At 44.5% G+C, this 24,782-nt stretch overlaps 1 protein-coding gene across 2 annotated transcripts in view; it reads left to right on the forward strand.

The window, feature by feature from the left end:
- Positions 1-8,989: 8,989 nt before the first annotated feature.
- cdc25b (cell division cycle 25B) overlaps positions 8,990-24,782 on the forward strand; it is a 40,856-nt gene continuing 25,063 nt past the window's right edge. For both annotated transcript variants that reach the window (XM_072254807.1, XM_072254808.1), the window contains exons 1-3: positions 8,990-9,402; positions 10,355-10,428; positions 13,949-14,000. In XM_072254807.1, the coding sequence (XP_072110908.1) occupies positions 9,173-9,402; positions 10,355-10,428; positions 13,949-14,000 (356 nt within the window). In that variant the 5' untranslated portion in view covers positions 8,990-9,172. The remainder of the gene's footprint in view (positions 9,403-10,354; positions 10,429-13,948; positions 14,001-24,782) is intronic.

Here is a 24,782-nt window from a genome sequence, read left to right on the forward strand (position 1 = left end):
CCCGACCCGCTCCCCCTCCCAGTTCTTTCCACAGGAGTCACCCACCGGGGCTCCCCCACCTCACCTCACTCCCCTCCCCCATTCTGTCCTGGTCCATCTGCCATTCCCTCTCCTCTAACAATTCCCATTATCAGCTCCTTTATCTATCAGATTCCAGTACTGGTAGCCTTCAATGATCCCACTTATCACCTTCCAGCATATCTCCAACTGTCACCTACACCATCTTCCTGTACTGTCTGCCTTCATCTGTTGTGTTGTCCAACTCTACCTCCCGCCTCCCCCTACACCCCCATTCGCGGGCGCTCTCTCTCTCTCTCTCTCTCTCTCTCTCTCTCTATATATATATATATATATATATATAAAATTCTATATGTTCTTTATAGAATGTGGCAGTCTGAAAGTAATTAGTGTAGAAGCGGGAATAAAAAGGAGAGAATGAAAGATCGGAGAGTGATATATATATTTCAGACTGCCACATTCTATAAAGAACATATAGAATTATAGCACAGTAATGAACCTTCAGCCCACAAAGCATCTGCCAGAAGTGCATGCGGCTGGGCGATCTGGAAGACCGTGTAAGGAATCTGGAGCTGCAGCTGGATGACCTTCGGCTCATAAGGGAGAATGAGGCAGTCATAGATGAGAGCTACAGGGAGGTAGTCACACCTAGGCTGTCGGAAGCAGGTCATTGGGTGACAGTCAGAGGGGGGAAAGTGAAGGTGAACAGACAGGTAGTGCAGAGCACATCTGTAGCCATTCCCCTGAATAATAAGTTTACCATCCTGGATACTGTTGGCGGGGACGAACAACCAGGTGTGAGCCACGGTGGCAGGGCCTCCGGCACTGAGTCTGACCCGGTGGTGCAGAAGGGTGGGACGGAGAAGAGGAGAGCTGTCGTCATTGGAGACTCTATAGTCAGGGGAGCAGACAGGAGATTTTGTGGACGTGAGAAGGACACCCGCATGGTTTGTTGCCTCCCGGGTGCCAGGGTCCGGGATGTCTCTGACCGGGTGCACGACATCCTGGTACGAGAGGGAAAGCAACCAGAAGTCGTGATACATGTTGGCACCAACGACATAGGCAGGAAGAGGGATGAGGTCCTGAAGTGTGAGTTTCCAGAACTAGGCAGAAGGCTGAAGAACAGGACCTCAAGGGTGGCGTCCTCAGGATTGCTGCCAGTGCTACGTGACAGAGATGTTAAGAATTGGAGGAGATGGCAGTTGAATGCGTGGCCGAGGAGTTGGCTCAGGGAGCAGGGTTTTAGATTTTTAGATCATTGGGATCACTTCTGGGGAAGGTGGGACCTGTACAGATTGGATGGGTTGCTCCTGAACTCGAGGGGGAGCAATATCCTTGCAGGTAGGTTTGCTGGCATGGTTCAGGAGGGTTTAAACTAATTTGCAAGGGGGATGGGACCCAGAGCGATAGAGCAGTGAAAGAAGTGCATGGAGTAAAGCCAGATCTAACATATAAAGAGGCTTTGAGGAAAGAGAAGCAGAATAAACAGTGTAAAGACAGTAAGGTAGAAGGGCTGAAATGTGTGTACCTCAATGCAAGAAGCATCAGGAACAAAGGTGATGAACTGAGAGCTTGGATACATACATGGAATTATGATGTAGTGGCCATTACAGAGACTTGGCTGGCAGCAGGGCAGGAATGGATTCTCAATATTCCTGGATTTCAGTGCTTTAAAAGGGATAGAGAGGGGGGAAAAGGGGAGGAGGGGTGGCATTACTGGTCAGGGATACTATTACAGCTACAGAAAGGGTGGGTAATGTAGCAGGATCCTCTTTTGAGTCAGTATGGGTGGAAGTCAGGAACAGGAAGGGAGCAGTTACTCTATTGGGGGTATTCTATAGGCCCCTTGGTAGCAGCAGAGATACAGAAGAGCAGATTGAGAGGCAGATTTTGGAAAGGTGCAAAAATAACAGGGTTGTTATCACGGGTGACTTTAACTTCCCTAATATTGATTGGCAAATGATTAGTTCCAAGGGTTTAGATGGGGCAGAGATTGTTAAGTGTGTCCAGGACGGATTTCTGTCACAGTATGTTGACAGGCCGACTAGGGGGAATGCCATAGTAGATCTAGTACTAAGTAATGAACCAGGTCAGGTCACAGATCTCTCAGTGGGTGAGCATCTGGGGGACAGTGACCACCGCTCCCTGGCCTTTAGCATTATCATGGAAAAGGATAGAATCAGAGAGGACAGGAAAATTTTTATTGGGGAAGGGCAAATTATGAGGCTATAAGGCTAGAACTTGCGGGTGTGAATTGAGATGATGTTTTTGCAGGGAAATGTACCTTGGACATGTGGTCGATGTTTAGAGATCTCTTGCAGGATGTTAGGGATAAATTTGTCCCGGTGAGGTAGATAAAGACTGGTAGGGTGAAGGAACCATGGGTGACAAGTGAGGTGGAGAACCTAGTCAGGTGGAAGAAGGCAGCATACATGCGGTTTAGGATGCAAGGATCTAATGGGTCTATTGAGGAATATAGGGAAGCAAGAAAGGAGCTTAAGGGAGGTCTGAGAAGAGCAAGAAGGGGGCATTAGAAGGCCTTGGTGAGTAGGGTAAAGGAAAACCCCAGGGCATTCTTCAATTATGTGAAGAAAAAAAGGATGACAGGAGTGAAGGTAGGACCGATTAGAGATAAAGGTGGGAAGATGTGCCTGGAGGCTGTGGAAGTGAGCGAGGTCCTCAATGAATACTTCTCTTTGGTATTTACCAATGAGAGGGAACTTTATGATGGTGAGGACAATATGAGTGAGGTTGATGTTCTGGAGCATGTTGATATTAAGGGAGAGGAGGTGTTGGAGTTGTTAAAATACATTAGGACGGATAAGTCCCCAGGGCCTGACGGAATATTCCCCAGGCTGCTCCACAAGGTGAGGGAAGAGATTGCTGAGCCTCTAGCTAGGACCTTCATGTCCTCGTTGTCCACGGGAATGGTACTGGAGGATTGGAGGGAGGTGAATGTTGTCCCCTTGTTCAAAACAGGTAGTAGGAATAGTCCGGGTAATTATAGACCAGTGAGTCTTACGTCTGTGGTGGGACAGCTGTTGGAAAAGATTCTTAGAGATAGGATCTCTGGGCATTTAGAGAATCATGGTCTGATCAGGGACAGTCAGCATGGTTTTGTGAAGGGCAGATCGTGTCTAACAAGCCTGATAGAGTTCTTTGAGGAGGTGACCAGGCATATAGATGAGGGTAGTGCAGTGGATGTGATCTATATGGATTTTAGTAAGGCATTTGACAAGGTTCCACATGGTAGGCTTATTCAGAAGGTCAGAAGGCATGGGATCCAGGGAAGTTCGGCCAGGTGGGTTCAGAATTGGCTTGCCTGCAGAAGGCAGAGGGTCATGGTGGAGGGAGTACATTCAAATTGGAGGATTGTGACTAGTGGTGTCCCACAAGGATCTGTTCTGGGACCTCTACTTTTCATGATTTTTATTAACAACCTGGATGTGGGGGTAGAAGAGTGGGTTGGCAAGTTTACAGACGACACAAAGGTTGGTGGTGTTGTAGATAATGTAGAGAATTGCAGAAGATTGCAGAGAGACATTGATAGGATGCAGAAGTGGGCTGAGAAGTGGCAGATGGAGTTCAACCCGGAGAAGTGTGAGGTGGTACACTTTGGAAGGACAAACTCCAAGGCAGAGTACAAAGTAAATGGCAGGATTCTTGGTAGTGTGGAGGAGCAGAGGGATCTCGGGGTACATGTCCACAGATGCCTGAAACTTGCCTCACAGGTGGATAGGGTAGTTAAGAAAGCTTATGGGGTGTTAGCTTTCATAAGTTGAGGGATAGAGTTTAAGAGTCGCGATGTAATAATGCAGCTCTATAAAACTCTGGTTAGGCCACATTTGGAGTACTGTGTCCAGTTTTGGTCACCTTACTACAGGAAGGATGTAGAAGCATTGGAAAGGGTACAGAGGAGATTTACCAGGATGCTGCCTGGTTTGGAGAGTATGCATTATGATCAGAGACTAAGGGAGCGAGGGCTTTACTCTTTGGAGAGAAGGAGGATGAGGGGAAATATGATAGAGGTGTACAAGATAATAAAAGGAATAGATAGAGTGGATAGCCAGCGCCTCTTCCCCAGGGCACCACCGCTCAATACAAGAGGACATGGCTTTAAGGTAAGGGGTGGGAAGTTGAAGGGGGATATTAGAGGAAGGTTTTTTACTCAGTACTCTGCTGTACTTTTCTATGTTCTATTAAAGCGGTGCCAACACTTTAACCTACTCCAAGGCTGACCTAAACCTTCTGTTTCTCCTACACCATCTTCCCTGTATTGTCTACCTTCATCTGTCATGTCCTCCAACTCTACATCTCCCTGTCCACCCACTCCCCCAGCATCCATTCTCTCTCCCACCCACTCTCCCTCTCCCTGTCACACTCTCCAACCTCTCATTCTCCCCACCTCTCTCTGTCTCCTGCATATTCCCACTGTCTCTTTCTCATTCCATTTCCTACACTAATTCCTTTCAAACTATCTCGTTGTATAAAGAACATATGGAACATTACAGCACAGTACAGGCCCTTCAGTCCACGATATCGTGTCGATCCTTTAACATAATCGAAGGTCTATCTAACCATTCAGTCCCACAAAGTCCTGTATCTTTCTATCGTCCATGTGCCTATCTATGTGTTTGTTAATTGTCCCTAATGTATCTGCCTCTACCACCACTCTTGGCAACGGCTTATGGATGTTAACTTTCAGTGATCCATGTACAAGGATACTCAAGTTCCCGGGTGATTGGAAAGGGAAATTGTAGGAGTGCCAGTTCCCCCCGTCCCACTGCACTGCAGGTTGAATAGATACTGTTGAAGAGTCTCAGTGAGGTATTGCAGTGTATTTTGTAGATGGTCTACCTCAGTTTCAGTGAGCCAGGACAGAGGAATTCTATCTCCTGCTACCCTCACTGATCCACAATGGATCCTGGTCCTGCAACCGCTCAATGTTAAATGTCTCCTTCTTGATGTCAGATCCCGTCCTCTCTCCATAAACTACTTTCCCACAACATCTGGAGATCACTGTAGTTCTATGGATGTAAACTCTTACCCTGATCGGAACAGGTTTTTATAGATGCACCAAAGAAAAAGCATCCTCTCCAGGTGCTTCACAGTTTGGTATTGGCAACTGCTCTGCACGTGACCTCAATAAACGACAGAGGGAGGGGGACACAGCTCAGCGCGTCACAGAAAGTTGTACTTCCAGCTGCCTCAGTAAAGCGGTCAACATAATCAAAGACCCCCACCCACTATGGACATTCTCCTTTCTCACCCCCCCCTCACCACCCATGGGACAGAAGATACAAAGACTTGAAATTATGTACCACTAGGCTGAAGAACAGCTTATTTTAACATCCCTCATTGTGCTAGTCTGAAGGCAAGAGAAGAAAACCTCATTTTCTGCCTGGTTAGTCTGCAACACAATTTTCCAGTTTTAGGTAGCACTCTCTTCCTTTTCCCCTTCCTGACCCCCCATCACTCTCTCTCCCATCCCCCTACATTTCCACACATCCATCCACCATTATCTATTTCTGTCCCTGATCCGCTCCCCCTCCCAGTTCTTTCCACAGGAGTCACCCACCGGGGCTCCCCCACCTCACCTCACTCCCCTCCCCCATTCTGTCCTGGTCCATCTGACATTCAACGCTCCTCTAACAATTCCCATTATCAGCTCCTTTATCTATCAGATTCCAGCACTGGTAGCCCTCAATGTTCCCACTTATCACCTTCCAGCATATCCCCAACTGTCACCTACACCGTCTTCCTGTACTGTCTGCCTTCATCTGTTGTGTTGTCCAACTCTACCTATCACTGTCTCCCACCTCCCCCACCCCATCATTTTCTCTCCCACCATCCCTCTCCTCCTCTATCACTCTCTCCAATCTCTCATTCTCCCCCCGGCTCTCTTTCTTATTCCCACTCTCTCTTTCTCATTCTCCCACTTACACTAATTACTTTCCCACCACCTCATTGTATCAAGAACAGATAGAACCTTACAGCACAGTACAGGCCCTTCAGCCCACAAAGCCATTCTGTCCCTTTAAACTACCCCTAGTTTTTTCTAACCCTTCTGTCCCACAAAGCCCTGTATTATTCTATCGTCCATGTGCCTATCTATGTGTCTGTTAATTGTCCCTAATGTATCCGTCTCTCCCTCCACTCTTGGCAGGGGCTTCTGGATGTTAATTTTCAGTGATCCATGTACAAGGATACTCAAGTTCCCGGGTGATTGGAAAGGGAAATTGTAGGAGTGCCAGTTCCCCTGTCCCACTGCACTGCAGGTCAAATAGATACTGTTGAAGAGTCTCAGTGAGGTATTGCAGTGTATTTTGTAGATGGTCTACCTCAGTTTCAGTGAGCCAGGACAGAGGAATTCTATCTCCTGCTACCCTCACTGATCCACAATGGATCCTGGTCCTGCAACAGCTCAATGTTAAATGTCTCCTTCTTGATGTCAGATCCCGTCCTCTCTCCATAAACTACTTTCCCACAACATCTGGAGATCACTGTAGTTCTATGGATGTAAACTCTTACCCTGATCGGAACAGGTTTTTATAGATGCACCAAAGAAAAAGCATCCTCTCCAGGTGCTTCACAGTTTGGTATTGGCAACTGCTCTGCACGTGACCTCAATAAACGACAGAGGGAGGGGGACACAGCTCAGCACGTCACAGAAAGTTGTACTTCCAGCTACCTCAGTAAAGCGGTCAGCATAATCAAAGACCCCCACCCACTATGGACATTCTCCCTTCTCCTTCTCACCCCCTCCATGGGACAAAAAATACAAAAGCTTGAAAGTATGTACCAGCAGGCTGAAGAACAGCCTATTTTAACATCCCTCATTGTCCCAGTCATAAGGCAAGACAAGAAAACTTCATATTCTGCCAGAGCAGTCTACAACACAATTTTCCAATCTTAGATAGTACTCAATTCTTTTTCTCTTCTCCCATCCTCAGCACTCTCCCTACCTGTCAAACAATCCATCCACCATTACCCATTTCTGTCCCCCACCTGTCTCCCCTCTCCGTTCTTTCCACTGTAGCTTTCCTCCACCTCACTCCCCTCCCCCAATGGACCACCTACCATTTTCCTCTCCTCTAATGTTTCCCATTATCACTTCTTTTATCCATCAGATTACAGCATTGGTAGCCCTTAGTGATCCCACTTATCACCCTCCAGCATGTCTCCACCTTCAACCTTGCTACCTCTCCCCTGCACCGTTTTCCTGTATTGTCTGCCTTCATTTGTCATGTCATCCAATCCCTCTCTGTATTCTAGCTACCTCCTTCTCTCGCTCTCTCCTCTCTCTCATTCTCTAACTTTCTCATTCATTCTCTTACACTAATTATTTTCCAGGTACCTCATTGTACTGTATAAAGAACAGAAATGGTACAGGTCCTTTGGCCCATGATGCTCTGCCTCATTATTCTTTGTTTACCCTAGTAATTTTTATGTCTTACAGTGTCGTGCTGCCGCAAAGCAATACAGTTCGTGGCGTCTAAATCAGTGATAATAAACCTGGTTCTTATTTTGGATGAGGGGTTAAACTGGACAGCTTTTTACGAGGACCACTAAAATGTTTAGCACCACATGGAGTTTGTTTTCAATGCACCATTTTGCTTTTCTTTTGCTCCATGTTTTTATTTGATAGTCATTCCTAGAAATCTTAGAAAAAAATTCTTAGAAATAGGGTTTGAAGGATAAAGATAAGATAAACCTTCTTTGAAAAATTGCCATTTTTTGAGAGAATATTTACTGCTGTGTTTTAATATATAATCCCATAGGCAGCATTTCAAACACAGAAGTGTCAACCTGGACTTTGGAATGTTTTCTGATGTTCAACTTGAACCCAAAGCCCTTGGATTCTGAACTAACAGGCTGAACAATAGTTAATTCTTCAAGCATAATATTGTAATTTGTAAGGATTCTTTAGTATCACTCCAAAAATATATTTTATAAATTTAGAAAACATTGCTGCAATTTTGTAATAATATTTTAAAGTTAAAGCTAATGTTAGGTTCCCATTTAAAAGAGAAAGAAAATCCTTACCAAATTGGTATTTTACTAGCATATAAAATTTTATATTGCATATAAAAGTGCAACCTAATTAGAGAAGAAATTCTTCAATTAATTAGAATGATAAGAGAAAGAAATGTTTTTTTTGTAACATTGTCTCATTGGCTGTGTTTTGAATGCAGCTAGGTACATTGATATTTTCAGGAGCTGGGGTGAGGGAATGGGAATTTGCCTTGTGAGTGATTTGGGACTCAGTGTTGTTATCAGAAAGTTGTCAGTTTTCTACTGCATAAAGACCTTCAGTTCTGGTGGTACTACCAAAGAATTTATGGTTATCATAATGAATGATATCATAGTTATAGTTTGGAAGCTTCCCCCCTTTGTCTGTGCTCTCCCCACGAAATAAAAAAAAAGTATATCAAAACCGGATGTGAATAGGATGTATAGGAAATCTTAACTGCAAGACTTTTGCAAAAGAATCCAAGTTCATAAAACTAATCTCAAGTGACATTTCAAAGTCGGGAACCTTGGTTTAAAATCCCCGCTCAGCTGTTTCCCGCGGGAAAAAAGATACAAAACCGAACCCCGCATTCACAGAGCAGGGAAGGTCACTAATATTTTTCACACTAATATGGGAAATTATCGAATAATAAATGCTTAAGTAACTTAAAACTCTGTAAATTAAGGGAAATATTTTATATAAAAGTTGTTATAGTAAAATCTCAGGTGGGTTGGAGGACTTATAATAACTAGAAAGATTCTAAACACCGCTCTTCCCTAATGGAATAATCCAGCAGGCTTTCACGTAAGAGTCATAGCGATTGGCTAAGAGACGTGAGCGAAGAAGTCCGCGGAAAGAGCCACCCCCATTGGGAGACTCTCGGCCAGCGGAATTGGAACAGCTTTCTGATTGGTGAAAATTCGTACACGATGTCGATTGGGGCGGGGCGTGGCGCGGTGTTGATTTTCGAAATAAAGGCGGCGGCTTGGAGCCGGGGCCTGGCTTCATGAAGCAGCAGTGTCCCGGCTGGGCAGTGAGCGCTGGGCTCAGTGTGGCCAGGCCCTTCCCCTTCCTTCCTATCTACGCCTTTGCTTTTAGTTTGGTATCCTGAGTCGATTTTAATTTTGGGTCTTGAAGACGATGAGCGGAGCCGGCTCCTCTCGGCCCTTCCTGGACACGGCCAGGCCCCCCGGGCCCCGTGGCGGTGACCTCGTTCCCCGGCGACCCTGCATGTCTCTGCAGAAGGCCAGGTCGTGCAAAGCTCTGTTCACAGGCACAGGCGCCGGGATCGATTACCCCCGCGACCCATCAGTGCTCAGCCCGGTCACCACTTTAGCTCTCAATATGGACAACCTCAGAGGCCTGGGCAGGTAAATTGACCGGGAGAAAGGGAGACGTGTCGGGTGCGGGTGGGGGTGGGGGGCCAAGAAAGAGGAGAATGGGAGAGGGGGTTTGATTGCTGATGTATTGGGGTTGTGTTGAAATGTTATTGCTTTGGAAGTATTGTGACCTTGGCTGGAGCAAAGCGTATAGGAGCTTCTCTTTAAGAGAATGTGTTCTGGTGATGGAGACGGTCCAGAGGAGGTTCACGAGAACGATTCGGGAATTAAATGATTTAACCTATGAAGAGCATTTGCTGACTCTGGGCCTTCACTGTTTTGAAGAAGGAAGGGAATCTCACTGTTATCCCTCGTTTATTGAAAGGTCTAAGAGTCGACGTGGAGTGGATGTTTCCAGTAATGGAGGAAGTCTAGGACCGGGGGCACAGCCTCGGGATTCAGAGTTAATTGCCACGGGCGGCTTTGTAGGTCAAGTCGCTGAGTATACTTAAAACGGAGGTTCTTGATTAGTCATCGTGTCAAAGATTATGGGAAGAACGCAGGAAAATGGATTTGAGAGGGCTAATAAATCAACCATGATGAAATGGCAGAAGCAGCTCGCTGGGCCGAATGGCCTAATTCCGATCTTTTGTCCTATGTACAGTCGTGGTGCGGGATGGGAGAGCAATTCAGCCGGAGACCGCTGCCGGGTCCAGAGGAACTAAGTTGCACGCATCTTTTAGGGGGAAAGTTTTTAGACTTAATCATCCTGGTACAAGTACGTGTAAATTTTAATGCATAGGCGTGTGGATTAAAATATGGGCGTGAGAATTGGGTTATTTTTGCAGTGTATCAGGAAATATGCTGTTTGTGAACCCTGCGATGTAGGTTAAAATTAAAACTATCGTATCTTCAAATTGTAGTTGAGTATTACTTGAATGTAGCTTCTCAATTTTAATTCCTTTCAGATTCGTAATTTATTTTTGTGTTCATTTTTTTGTAGCAATAATGATACACCGAAGCGCCGACCAAACGGATCCCCTTTAATTAAGACTCTCTCATCTGATTCTGATGCTGGTAGGTGTACGATGTTTAGATTAATTGTTTGCTTGTAGTTGCATCTGTTGTGTTAGTTTAGTAATAGCTATTTTTATCCAGAATGTCGCAAGTTTTTTTAAGGATCAAGGCAGAAGAGTGAGAAAATTGTTCCTCTTGTATTCTGATTGGTTAAGCGTCTTCCATTGAAGTGGTTTTCTTTCAAGGACACTTCAGTTACATTAGTAGAAGGTGCTAACTGTCTGATCGGAATTCTTTTGGAGAGGGAGGGGCTTTGTTGGGGGAGGAATCCCCTTATTGAAGCACCCAAGAGGGCCCCCCCGGGCAGCAACAGTACTATTACTTTAAGGAACAGTACGGAAAGCATTGAGTGTGAATCTAAGAATGAAAGCGGATTGCATGGTTTATTGATAATTTTTTGTCATGAAGTTTATTTTGGTACAAAGCGCCATTTATCAAAGAAACCCAAAAATTAAAAAAGTCTGATTTAATGACTGGTAGCGTTGATAAACCACATTCTGAGTGGCACGCTGTGGTTTCCTGTTCATTGAGTTTTAACAGAAAATGAATAGTACAGGTACTGTCCAAATAAGACCAAGGCTGAGTCATGCCACCCTCTCCCCTCCCGGGGTGGCATCAACTGCAATCATTTTGTTTTATTTTCCCAGCGTGACACTGGAGGTAATGGAGCCTCATTCCATTAGACAGCCCCGCAGCTGTGAAATGCAGCCCGCCTCTGCAGATTGGAATATCGCACGCAAGTGGTTTGTTGGTGTCAGCACTGAGCGGCTCTCCACCACATGAAATGTAGGAGAGTTGCAGGACATTTCAGGGCATCAACTGATTGCATGGTGATCTTAGTGTGCATTTAAAATTTGCTGCCTGCTTTATACCCAAACTGCAGCTGGGCATTAATCTGGAAAGTCATGATGTCTTAATTATCTGGGTCTATGAAGGTTCCAGTTCGACCATAGTACAAACAATATTGCATATTGGGCCAGGATGGTAGCATAGCACAATTACAGCTTGGGGCATTGGAGTTCAGTGATCAATTCCGGTACTGTCTATAAGCAGTTAGTATGACTGTGTGTTTCCTCCCAGTTTTCTGGTTTTCTCCTACATTCCAAAGGTTAGTGGCTCAATTGGTCATTGTGAATTGTCCTGCGATTTGGCTAAGATTAAATGTATGGGTTCTGCCATGTGGCTTGTTGGACCTGAAGGGCCTGTTCTTCACAATATCTCTAAATAAAATGTATCACAAGCAAGAGGAAATCTGAGCATCACACAAAAAAAGTGCTGGAGGCACTCAGCAGGCCAGGCGGCATCTAGGAAGAGTACTGTCGATGTTTCGGGATGAATAAAAATAAATGTCGCCACTCAGTCCAAATCTGTTCAAGCGAAGGGAACCTGCTACCTCAAGGATCGAAAGGATAGAGGCAGAAAGAGAAGGAATCCATGTTTAAGTAGGGTCTCGAATAGAACACAAGCATCTTGTTGGCAGTTGCTTTGTGCTGTAAGCTTTACATTTGAAAGCAGCTGGATTTTTTTGAAAGAGGTGACGTGCACCGAGCTGTTGGGTGACTGATACTGTGGCTTATTCTGGAGCAGGTGGGCTTCATGCTGGCAGTTTTCTGCATGTGTGTTGTAGCTCTTGATTGTAACTGCCATTGTGCCTGATTCTGAGAAATTTCCCCAAGGGTGAGATGGCAGCTGTAGTCACAGGTGGATGTACTAGGAGCTTACGCACTGCATTTTCAGCTGTTAACTTGCTCTGGGAATATGGAGCATGAGCTGCAGTCAATGATGCACATTGTCATGAATACTTTCTCTATTGCTGTAACTTGGTGTCATCCTTACTTTTACTGATTGTTAATTGTATTATATGAAGGAAGTGTTTTAAAGGAGATTAATTTAAGATGTGAATTTGTTCTTCGTTGAGTGCCTCCTCCCTCCTTTGAAAATAGGGTTGCTGCATTTCTCAGATTTCAGGTGTTCATTATAGTTTGTCCTAATAGGGTGTATGTTGAGAGTTCTGATTCAGACATCACCTCCTAGCATTTTTCCTTATCTCATCCAAATAACATAGATTTATGCTATTTGGATTTGAGGTAAGGAAAAATCGCTTTGGTGCCAGTCTTCTGGCATTCTAGAGAATAGTGGAGAAGTCTTTGTGTATTCAAGGAATTTAAGACGAAGGTGAAATTTATTAGTTCTGTGTACAGTAAAATGCCTCATTTGTGTTGGTGACCAGCAGAGTCCAAATGTGCTGTGTTCAGCCGGCAAGAGTCTTTTATTTATTAGGATAGTGTGCGGAATCGACACTTCCAGCACTTTGACCCGTGTGGCCCAATTTAACCTATCCTAATCATGAGACAATTTACATTGACCAATTAACCTACTAACCAGCAGGTCTTTGTCACCACACTTCTGCTCCAGCACGTCATGCCCATGATGCACTAACCCTTAATCAGTTCGCCTATGGAATGTGGCAAGAAACCAGAATATCTGGAGGAAACTCGTGCTGTGATATGAAGAACGTATTAACTCCTTACAGACAGTGACGGGAATTGAATACTGATTACTAATAGGAATCCACTGAGTACAAAAAAGTTGGAAGGCGAATTACTGTTACTAGTGTGGGTCAGGGTCTTTTCGTAACAGTATGGAATGTACCTGGGGGTACTTGTCTAACAGACAGAAGCCAGGTCCGTGTTCTCTAAAGCTATTTCAAAACCCACCAATGAAGCTGGACTGTTTTAAGTTTTAGTTGATAAATCTGGACTACAATGGCATTGCCAGTAATGGTCATCATGAAACAATGGACTGTGAAAAGAAAGTGATAGTTCACTGTTTTCCTTTCCGGAGATCTTAACTTAGTTGCAATTCTGGATGCCTCGTGATTGATGCTTGGCTTCTGAAATGGCTGAGCAGGGTGGCCAGTGGGTTATTTTCTGTGCTTGTTTTTACATGATGGCCCTTGTTCATGTAATTAAGTGAAGTTTCAGTGATTACAGTGCAAATGCTTATGTAGTTTTCTAAAACTTTAGTCTTTAGTAGCAAATGTCATTAATCAGGCTATTTTATAGGTTAGTTGTTACCAGTAGAATTTTGGTTTTCTCTATTGAGCCTGAGGCAACTGATTGCTTTTCCCTTGTTCTCTGTTCTTTTTTCTATTCTCTTAATAATTAATAAAACTTTTGAAAGCAATAATCTTTGTCTCATAAACAAGAGGAAGTCTGCAGATGCTGGAAATCCAAACAACACAAACAAAATGCTGGAGAAACTCGGCAGGGCAGCATCTGGGGGGGGGGGGGTTGGAGAACAGTTGACGTTTCGAGCCGAAACCTTTCAGCAGTCCTGCTGAAGGGTTTCGGCCCAAGCCGTCGACTGTACTTTTTTTCCATAGGTGTGGTCTTGCCTGGCCTTCTGAATTCCTCCAGCATTTTGTGAGCTCCGTCTCATTCTTGATTTTGGAGGAGACTTTGCATTGTAAAACAACCAGAATCCAGAACAAAAATAATGTGTTCTTTGTCTTGTACAGGGCTTTGTATGGATTCGCCAAGTCCAATGGATGAAAAGGAAATTGATGAAACGTGAGTCACTCATTTAAAGTTGACTGTTTTTGGTTCTTGATGTCAATGCAGTGGCTGCTTTTCGACTCGTCGTTGCTGATGTATTCTGTTTGTACACTTTGAAACTTGTATTGCACCTTGTTCGTTCATTATGTGCTTTCATATCATGTGGGCATTCATGGTCTTCACATTGGTAAATTTTTCTACGGAAGTGGTTTGTCATTGCTGCTTTCTGGGCAGTGTACCATGGGCCCAATACGTTCAGAATTAAAATCAGAATCAAGTTTATTATCACTGACATGTCATGAGATTTATTGTTTTGGGGCAGCAGTACAGAGCAAGATGTAAAAAGAAACTAATTTAAATAACAAATCATCATGTGCCTTGTGGTGTGATGTTGGTGATCATGGTTTATCCATGACCATGATTGTTCTTTGTATATTTTTCTACAAAAGTTGTTTGCTATTGCTGCCTTCTGGGCAGTGTCTTTACAAGATGGTGACCCCAGCCGTTATCAGTACTGTTCAGAGGTTGTCTGCCTGTCATCAGTGGTCACATGACTTGGACTTGATATGCACCAGCTGCTCATACAAACATCCACCACCCGCTTCCGTGACTTAAGTGACTGGGGGCTAAGCAGGTGACACAACTTGCCCAAGGGTGATCTGCAGGCTAGCAGAGGGAAGGAGCACCTTGTGCCTCCTTTGGTAGAGATGTATCTCCACCTTTTATTGCACCTAGCTACTTTATTCATGACTAGGTGCTTTTGTCCACTTGCACCATTTGTAGACCACCTCTGTTCAGTCAGGGAGTAATCCTGAACTAGTTACCTGCCATTTCACCTTCTCGCTCCCATCCTGGCCTTTGTGGCCTCTTGTACAGTTACAATGAGGCCCAATGAAAGCTTGAGGTATAATACTCTTCCATCTAGATCTCCAGTAGTGGCAGCAGGTTCTAATCTGTAGAAGGGACAGGAATGATTATTCTTCCGTAAGATGAGAGCCAGAGGTCGTGTGTTAAATGCGGAAGGGGAAGATGAGAGGGATTTTCAGTCTGAGGTGTGCAGTGTGCTGCAACATTTAACAAGTTTGGATAAGTACATGGGTTGGAGGGGTATGGAGAGCTGTGGTGCAGGTCAATGGGACTAAGGGCAACAGTTTGAGACTGGATGGGCTGAAAGTTTTATAGACAATAGCCAATAGGTGCAGGAGTAGGCCATTTGGCCCTTCGAGCCAGCACCACCATTCACTGTGATCATGGCTGATCATCCACAATCGATATTCTGTTCCTGCCTTAGCCCCATAACTTTTGATTCCGCTATCTTTAAGAGCTCTATCCATCTTTCTCGAAAGCATCCAGAGACTTGGCCTCCACTGCCTTCTGGGGCAGAGCATTCCACATATCCACCTCTCACTGGGTGAAAAAGTTTTTCCTCAACTCCGTTCTAAATGGCCTACCCCTTATTCTTAAACTGTGGCCTCTGGTTCTGGACTCGCCCATCAGCAGGAACATGCTTTCTGCCTCCAGCGTGTCCAATCCCTTAATAACCTTATAATGTTTCAATCAGATCCCCTCTCATCCTTCCAAATTCCAGTCTATACCAGCCCAGTCGCTCCAATCTTTCAACATATGACAGTCCCGCTGTCCTGGGAATTAACCTTGTGAACCTACGCTGCACTCCCTCAATAGCAAGAATGTCCTTCCTCAAATTTGGAGACCAAAACTGCACACAGTACTCCAGGTGTGGTCTCACCAGGGCCCTGTACAACTGCAGAAGGACTTCTTTGCTGTTAGACGCAATTCCCCTTGTTATGAAGGCCAGCGTGCCATTAGCTTTCTTCACAGCCTGCTGTACCTACATGCTGGCTTTCAGTGACTGATGTACAAGAACTTCAAGATCTCATCGTACTTCCCCTTTTGCCAACTTGACTCCATTTTAGATAATCTGCCTTCCTGTTCATACCACTAAAGTGGATAACCTCACATTTATCCACATTATCCACATCTGCCATGCATCTGCCCACTCACCCAGCCTGTCCAAAGTCACCCTGCATTCTCATAACATCCCCTTCACATTTCACACTGCCACCCAGCTTTGTGTCATCTGCAAATTTGCTAATGTTACTTTTAATCCCTTCATCTAAATCATTAATGTATATTGTAAACAGCTGCGGTCCCAGCACTGAACCCTGCGGTACCCCACAGGTTACTGCCTGCTGTTCCAAAAGGGACCTGTTAATCGCTACTCTTTGTTTTCTGTCAGCCTGCCAATGTTCAATCCATGTTAGTACTCTGCCCCCAATACCATGTACCCTAATTTTGCCCGCTAATCTCCTATGTGGGACTTTATCAAAGGCTTTCTGAAAGTCCAGGTACACTACATCCACTGGCTCTCTCTTGTCCATTTTCATAGTTACATCCTCAAAAAAAAAAAAAATTCCAGAAGATTAGTTGAGCTGATTTCCCCTTCATAAATCCATGTTGACTCGGACCTATCCTGTTACTGCTATCCAAATGTGTCGTAATTTCATCTTTTATAATTGACTCCAGCATCTTTCCCACCACTGACATCAGGCTAACTGGTCTATAATTCCCTGTTTTCTTTTTCCCTCCTTTCTTTAAAAAGTGGGACAACATTAGCCACCCTCCAATCTACAGGAACTGATCCTGAATCTATAGAACATTGGAAAATGATTATCAATGCATCCACGATCTCTAAAGCCACTTCCTTAAGTACCCTGGGATGCAGACCATCAGGTCCTGGGGACTTATCAGCCTTCAGACCCAACAGTCTATCCAACACTATTTCCTGCCTAATATAAATTTCCTTCAGTTCATCCATTACCCTAGGTCCTTTGGCCACTATTATATCTGGGAACAAGAGGAATTCTGCAGATGCTGGAAATTCAAGCAGCACACATCAAGTTTGCTGGTGAACGCAGCAGGCCAGACAGCATCTCTAGGAAGAGGTACAGTCGATGTTTCAGGACTGACGAAGGGTCTTGGCCTGAAACGTCGACTGTACCTCTTCCTAGAGATGCTGCCTGGCCTGCTGCGTCTACCAGCAACTTTGGTTATATCTGCAAGATTGTTTGTCTTCCCTAGTGAAGACATCCAAAGTATCTGTTCAACTTGTCTGCCGTTTCCTTGTTCCCCACAAGGAATCCACCCATTTCTGTCTTCAAAGGCCCAGTTTTGGTCTTAACTATTTTTTTCCTTTTCACATACCTGAAGAAGCTTTTACTATCCTCCTTTATATTCTTGGCTAGTTTACCTTCGTACCTCATTTTTTCTCTGCGTATTGCCTTTCTAGTTATCTTCAGTTGCTCTTTAAAAATTTCCCAGTCCTCTGGCTTCCCACTCATCTTTGCTATGTTATACTTTTTTAATTTTTATGCTGTTCTTTACTTCCCTTGTCAGCCGTGGCCTCCCCTTACTCCCCTTAGGATCTTTCTTCCTCTGGAATGAACTGATCCTGCACCTTCTGCATTATTCCCAGAAATACCTGCCATTGTTGTTCCACTGTCATCCCTGCTAGAGTGTTTTGTTCATCGCAGTGCGATGGCACCCTGACTCTATTGTCAATCTAACAGTGCAAGTGTATTTGCCTTGGGAATGATGCTCAATAGCTGCTGTTCAATAAGCTGCCTAACAATGTTTACTGTCAAACTGCGAATGGTGAAAATCTCAATCCATTAGTATTTGGCTTGAGACTATCAAATACCTTGAATGAAAGGTAATGTTCCAGCTCCCTGATCTCTGGCATTTTTAGAAAAACAAGAATTGTTGCTGTTTCAGTATTTAATACAATTGTAGAAGCTGTCGATAACATCCAGTATACAAGTTAATGGAATGACTACTGAGTTATTCAATTTTAGGAGTTCCCCAGCTCCTTCTTTGGTCTTATTTTTATTGCTTCACAACACACCCCCAACAGCTTTCTTTCTGTCCTCTTCTTTCCCCCCTCCACCTACTCACGTCACACAAGGTTCACCCCATCCATCCACAGGATGGAATTGATTTATAGTGAGGTATAGTGAATAGCTTGACTGAATCCTGCTCATACAGATAAAATCGTTACGTAGTACACTGAGGTTGTACAAGGTAAATCAATAACACAATGCAGAATGTAGTGAAAAAAGCTGCAGAAAGTGCAGTGCTGGCAGACAATAGGGTGCAAGAAGATAACAAGGTAGATTCCTGCTGCTGGTCACCTCATTCTCACCAGCTTTACTTATCAGCACTAGTAACCGATTATGTTCCTGATATTTCCCACCGGCAGTTGTCTCTCATCACCCTCACCCCTCTTCCCCCTACATTAGACCATGAGATATAGGAGCAGAATTAGGCCATTTGGCCCATCGAGTCTGCTCCACCATTTCATTATGGCTGATCTAATTTTCCCCTCAACCTGAATCTTCTGCATTCTCCCCATATCCTTCCATGTCTTGACCAGTCAAAAATCTATCAACCTCCGCCTTAAGCATATGTAACTCTCGCTTTGGCTAGCGGCTTAATATCGAGGGTGATGGCCCCTGGCCCGGCCAAACTTTAAAAATTCTCGTTTGGGTGGATGCTGTTACAAATCAGTACCCCGAAATAACAAACAGTACCCAATATGCGATTAAACTATTAAGCTTTATAATTCTTCCTTTGACTATATGGTTAGTAAAGAAATGGAGTTTGGTGTGGGGGGGGGGGAGGAGAAGGGTCCAATCTTACTAAACAGTCTGTTGTGCAAAGACCGCAAAAATCTCTCTTCCAGCTCACAAAGAACAGCATTCCAAACCCCATTATCTCTAGTCATAAGCCAAACATTGCTGCTACAGAGAAACCATTACCTTATCAGTGAAACCTTACAGGATGTTACACTCTTATCCCCCCTCCCCTCGCCCACCAAATTTAGTCATGATGTTGAGATAATTTGTCAACCCTTCCTACAAAACACAAAGCCCAATCCAGGTGTAAAAGACAGTGGCATAGCTCCCCAACACAGTAGGGGTCACACTCTGTTCCCTTGGTGCTACGTAGGCTAACCTATCAGGTGGTCTCCTAATTCTCTGAGACCTCCGCACCCCCTCATCTAGCTCTTCAGGTTCCGACACTACCGGTTTACCTGGCGAGGCCTCTCTCTCCCCCCCCCCCCCCCCCCCCCCCAGATCTCACTCGTGCCCCCCTGCAACTCGGAGCCCTCTGTTCCGTGATCAAAAACCAAGTCCCGCTGCAACCCAGGCTGCCCACAGATAGCTCCTCCTCCTCTCCCCCCACCAACCCCACTTCATAGGGAGAAGGGCTGGGAGTCTCTCGCTCAATCACTGGGGAGTTAGCGAAAGGCAGCATATACCATACATCCACGTCCTCATCCTCCAAATCAGTATCCCTCTCAGGGGTGGGGGCCAGCCTAACCTCACCTGTTGGGGGCCCAGTAGTCCCCCCGCGTTTCCGAAGAGTCCTCTTACTAGGTGTAGGCTCCAAGCTGGGCTCTGGGTCTACCTGCATCTCCTGACTCAGGGCAACAGGTGGTTCCGATAGAGAATCTTGACAGGCCCCTTCCAATCCTCTGGTTTCACCCGGAAAACTGGTAGGTTTGGCATCTGACTCCACCACATGGGGAGTAGCCGCCCAGCGGTCAGCTAACTTATGCTTTCCAGGTAGCCCCAAATTCCTTATGAGGACTCTGCCTCCCAGCAGGAGTTGGGAGAACCTCATCTTTTGATCATACCTTCTCTTATTCACTTGATTCTGCTGGGCAGCTGTGACCCCAGCTAATTCATAAGCCCTTTTCAACTCTTCTCATGTCAGACACATACTTCAGATAAGTCTTCGGTGGTAAGTCAGCCTCATCAGTCCCAAAACAAAGGTCAATGGGCAACTTTGCCTCGCGCCCAAACATCAGATATGGCGAGTACCCAATAGCTTCATTTCGCGTACAATTGTAACTGAACCAGATGCCCAATACACTGACTCCCTACAGCATGGTACACGTACATAAAGACTTGGCCTCCAGGTGCCTGTGGCAAAGAATGCCACAGATTCACCACCCTCTGGCCTAAGAACTCCTCGTCTGTTCTAAAAGGACACCCCTCTTTTCTGAGGCTGTCCTCGGGTCTTGGACTCTCCCATCATAGGAAGTATCCTCTTCACACCCACTCGATCAAGCCATTTCACTATTTGATAGGTTTCAATGAGGTTGCCCCTCTTCTGAATTTTAGTGAATACAGGCCCAGAGCCATCAGCCATTCAACTTTAGTGAACCTCCTTTGAACTCAGTCCAGTTTCAACACATTCTTTCTAAGAAAAGTGTTCCAAACTTGCTCAGTACTCACAATGAGTTCTTGCCAGTGCTTTATAAAATCTCAACATTACGTCCTTGCTTTTATTATTCTAGTCCTCATAAAATGAATGCTAACATTGCATTTGCCCTCATCACTGACTCAACCTGCAAATTAGTCTTCAGGGAATCCTGCACAAGGACTCCCAAGTCCCCTTGTGTCTCAGTTTTTTGTATTTTCTCTCCCTTTAGAAAATAGTCAACCCTTTCACTTCTTCTGCCAAAGTGCATGACCATACACTTCCTGACACTGTATTCTGTTGGCCACTTTGCCCATTCTCCCAATCTGTTTTGTCTTTCTGAAGCTGCTCTACTTTCTCTAAACTACCTTCCCCTCACCTATCTTCGTATCATCTGCAGACTTTGCAATAAAGATGTCAATTATATCCAAATCATTAACATATAATGTAAATAAAATTGGTCCAAACACAGACTGTGTGGAACACCTCTATTCACCAGCTCCCTTTATTCCCACTCTGCCTCCTGCAAATTAGCTGCTGCTTTGTCCATGCTAGAATCTTTCTTGTCATACCATGACGTGTAGCTTGTTATGCAGTCTTGTGCATTGTCAAAGGCCTTGTGAAAACCTTGCTCCAACTGTTTCCTTTTTGGTTGTCTCCATCTGTCATTCACTTGCCACTGTCTTAGAATAAGAATTGGTTGGGTGGCATATGTCATGAAATTTGTTGTTTTGTGGTGCAGTACATTGTAATAGATTAACCTATACGTTACAATAAGAAATATTTAAATTAGTTGATAAACAAGAAATAAGTGAGGCAGTGTTCATGGGTTTATTGTCCATTTGGAAATCTTATGGTGGAAAGGAAGAAGCTGTTCATGAAACGTTTGTCTTCTGGCTTGTGGATGGTAGAATTGAGAGGAGGGCATCTCCTGGGTGATGGGTTGGGGTGGGGGGGGGGTGGTTTCCTTGATGGCTGCTGCCTTTTTGAGGCATCGCATGTTGAAGGTTCCCTCTGTGATGGTGTTGGCTGAGATTAAACTTGCTGCGGTTTTTTCCTCTTCTGTACCGTGGTCCCTCCACACCAAACTGATGCAGCCATTTGGATGCTCTTTATGGTCCCTTTGTAGAAATTTCTGATAAGTCTTTGGTAACATACCAAATCTCCTCAAATTCCTTAGAGATATAGCCACTGTCGTGATTTTGTAATTTCATCAATATGTTGACCCTATGTTAGATCTTCAGATGCTGACACCCAGGAACTTTCAACTGCTTAACCACTCCACTGCTGGTCCCTCAATAAGTACTAGTGTGTGTTCCCTTGACTTTCCCTTTCCTGAAGTTCACAATTAATACCTTGGTCTCATTGGCATTGAGTACTGAGTTGTTGTGGCACCATTCAGCTGATAAATCTCGTTCCTGCATGCCACCTTGCCTCCATCTGAAACTCTGACTACAATAGTTCTGTCATTGGCAAATTTGTAGATGGCATTTGAGCTAGCATCACAGTTATGGGTGTAGTGAGTAGAGCAGTGGGCTACTTGCACATCCTTTGAAGTGCTTCTGTGATTTCAGCGAAGAGGTGTTACTTCTGATCCACACTGACTGTTCTCCCTGAGGAAGCCAAGGTGGATACAGAGTTCCAGGGGCTAGTTGATTAGAACTGAGGGTGTCATTGTGTTGAGTGGTGAGCCTGATGCAGGTAGGTTTGAGTGCAACTGGGTGATAACCATTGAGCCAGTTCATCTTGCTCTTGGGATCTTGATTGAAGATGTCCTTAAACACTCCCAATTTGTTATAGGTTTTCAGTCCCCAACCAGGTACACCATCAGGGTCTGATGCCTTGGGAGTGTTCACCCTCTTGAAAGATGTTCTGACGTCAGCCAGATGATGTATCACAGGGTCACCAGCTGCTGAAATGCCTCAGGGATCGTTGTAGCTATAGTTTTATTCTCCCTTTAAAAGCATTCATAAAAGGCATTTAGCTCATTCATGTTGGGTTTTTCTTTGTAGGAAGTAATGGCTTGCAAACTCTACCAGAGCTGATGTGCATCTGATTCGGTCTCAATAGACAATAGGTGCAGGAGTAGGCCATTCAGCCCTTTGAGCCAGCACCACCATTCACTGTGATCATGGCTGATCATCCACAATCAGTACCCTTTTCCTGCCTTCTCCCCATATCCCTTCACTCCACTATCTTTAAGAGCACTATCTAACTCTTTCTGAAAGAATCCAGAGAATTGGCCTCCACTGCCTTCTGAGGTGGAGCATTCCACAGAACCACAACCCTCTGTGAAAACAGTTTTTCCTTAACTCCGTTCTAAATTGTCTACCCCTTATTCTTAAACTGTGGCCTCTGGTTCTGGACTCCCTCAACATCATGGACATTTGTCTCGTCAGAATTGTCTTCTGTTAACATAGCCTTCTGTAGGCCATACTTGGTTGTCTAGCTCTAGATCACCGGTCTTGAATGCCACAAATCTAGCCCTCAGCAGACTATGAATGTCCCTGTTCATCTCTGGTTTGGGTATGTGCAATATGTTCTCGAAGGCAGAGAGGTGAGTATGCCTATTATACTATACTCCTCTGCAGTGCACCATTCTCGGAATCATTTCTCACCACTATTGGCCATCTCTCTGCTGTCTGCCCTGATGTCAGGTTCCGATCTGAAGTGTTGGTTCTTCTCCCCACCCCAAGCTGCTGAGTTCCTCCATGCTTGTTAACCAATACACTCAAAATCCTGGAGGAACTCAGCAGGTCAGAACAGAAGAATGTGCAGTTGATGTTTGGGCTGAGACCCTTCATCAGGACTGGAAAGGGGCAGTTTGAATTTTTAGTGGTCTTGTGGTAAGGTATAGCACAAATGTCTTGGAACCTAGGCTATGTTCTGGCAGATGTTTCAAGTTAACAGCTTGTGCTCTATTTCCTTGATGTCTCTGCTTTTGAAGCAAAACATGCTTAGAATTTACATGTTACTGAACCACTGAACTTTTTACAAAATGTCAGAATTCTTCCAGTTAATGGAGTAAACTTCTAAGACCTCCAGTTAATTGTGGGGTGGCTGCTCTGCCATCTGCTCATTCATGGGCCAACCTGCTGGATAGAGAAGGTCACATGTGATGTGAGGGACGAGCCTGCCCTTTCTGCTTGACCGATTCTGTTGTGCCTCTGCTTTGTTCCGCCACGCTTGCGTCTTCCTGAGTGTGGCATTGATGAAATGGTGACAGCTGTGGGGGTCGCGGCATGGCATATGGTGACGGGGACCATTCTCGAAGGCAGACAAAGCAGCTTATTTGCATACAGGTGGTAGGCAGCGAGTCTGAAATCCATCACTATGGAAATGGTAATGGCAATTTTGAATCCTTTTTGAGCTGCGAATGCTTGGAATCCTTTTATCATTCTCTGTGCAAACTGCATTCATTGCAGTACTTCAGGGCTCACATGCTGTTCAGGAACAGATGTGATATCCCTGCTGAAGGTAATAAGAGTGTATTCCAGCCAACAGTAGTGATATGGGCTATTAAAACTATCATCCTGGAAAGGAGTAACAGTGGATGCTTCAGGTTGATACCCTTCACCAGGAATGTGAGCAGTCCTGATGGAGTCTGTGCCCGAAACATTGATTGAGACACTACCTGACCTGTTGACTCCCATCAGTGTTTTTTTTAAAGTGTTAATTGGATTTCCAGCATCTGAAGAATCTCTTGTGCTTGTGTTCGAGCTTGCGAATCGTTCCTGAGGCCTAGATGGTGGATGTGGAGAGGATGTTTCCTTTTTTTTTCTCCCTATCAAATTTTTTTAATAATTTTTTATTTTTATTTGGATAAGGAATTCAGAAGTATCATGAACTTTTTTCACATGTATAACCTTTTCCATTTTTTAATATATGTATAAATCTAATTATACATTCCTAAGTACACATTGAGATGATGAAAAAAGAAATTAGACACTTAAATAGATAATTATGTGCAGTTGAAATTCTACTCTATTAGGCTAAGTAATGATATTAGTTAAGAAAAATAGTAATAATAGTGGATTAATAATAATTTCCATATCTCTCTGGACCATTTCTTTCTGGTCCAAAATATTGTATGTAAGCCTATGTAACTACCATTGTAGGGGAGAGGATGTTTCCTATCGTGGATGAGTCCAGCACCAGAGGGCACAGCCTCACAATAGAAGAATGTCCCTTTAAAACAGATGGGGAATTTCTTTAGCCAGAAGGTGATGAATCTGTGGAATTCATTACCATGGACTGCTGGGCCAAGTCATTGTGTATATTTAAAATTATTCAGTAGGCTGAATGGCCTAATTCTGTTCCTATGTGTTTCAGATTAGTCTATTATCTTAAAACCCTGACCTCCAAATCAGCACCTGCAAGGCTATTGTGCAGTGTGATAGTTAAACCACAGAACTCAATGTCTTTAGGTCTTCCTGTAATCTGCAAACCTGAGATTCGTATTGTGTATTTGTACATAATGCCTGCCTACCCTTTAGTCATATTTGTTTTTAC

Source organism: Mobula birostris, chromosome 4, assembly GCF_030028105.1.
Source record: "Mobula birostris isolate sMobBir1 chromosome 4, sMobBir1.hap1, whole genome shotgun sequence".
Classification (NCBI taxonomy): domain Eukaryota; kingdom Metazoa; phylum Chordata; class Chondrichthyes; order Myliobatiformes; family Myliobatidae; genus Mobula; species Mobula birostris.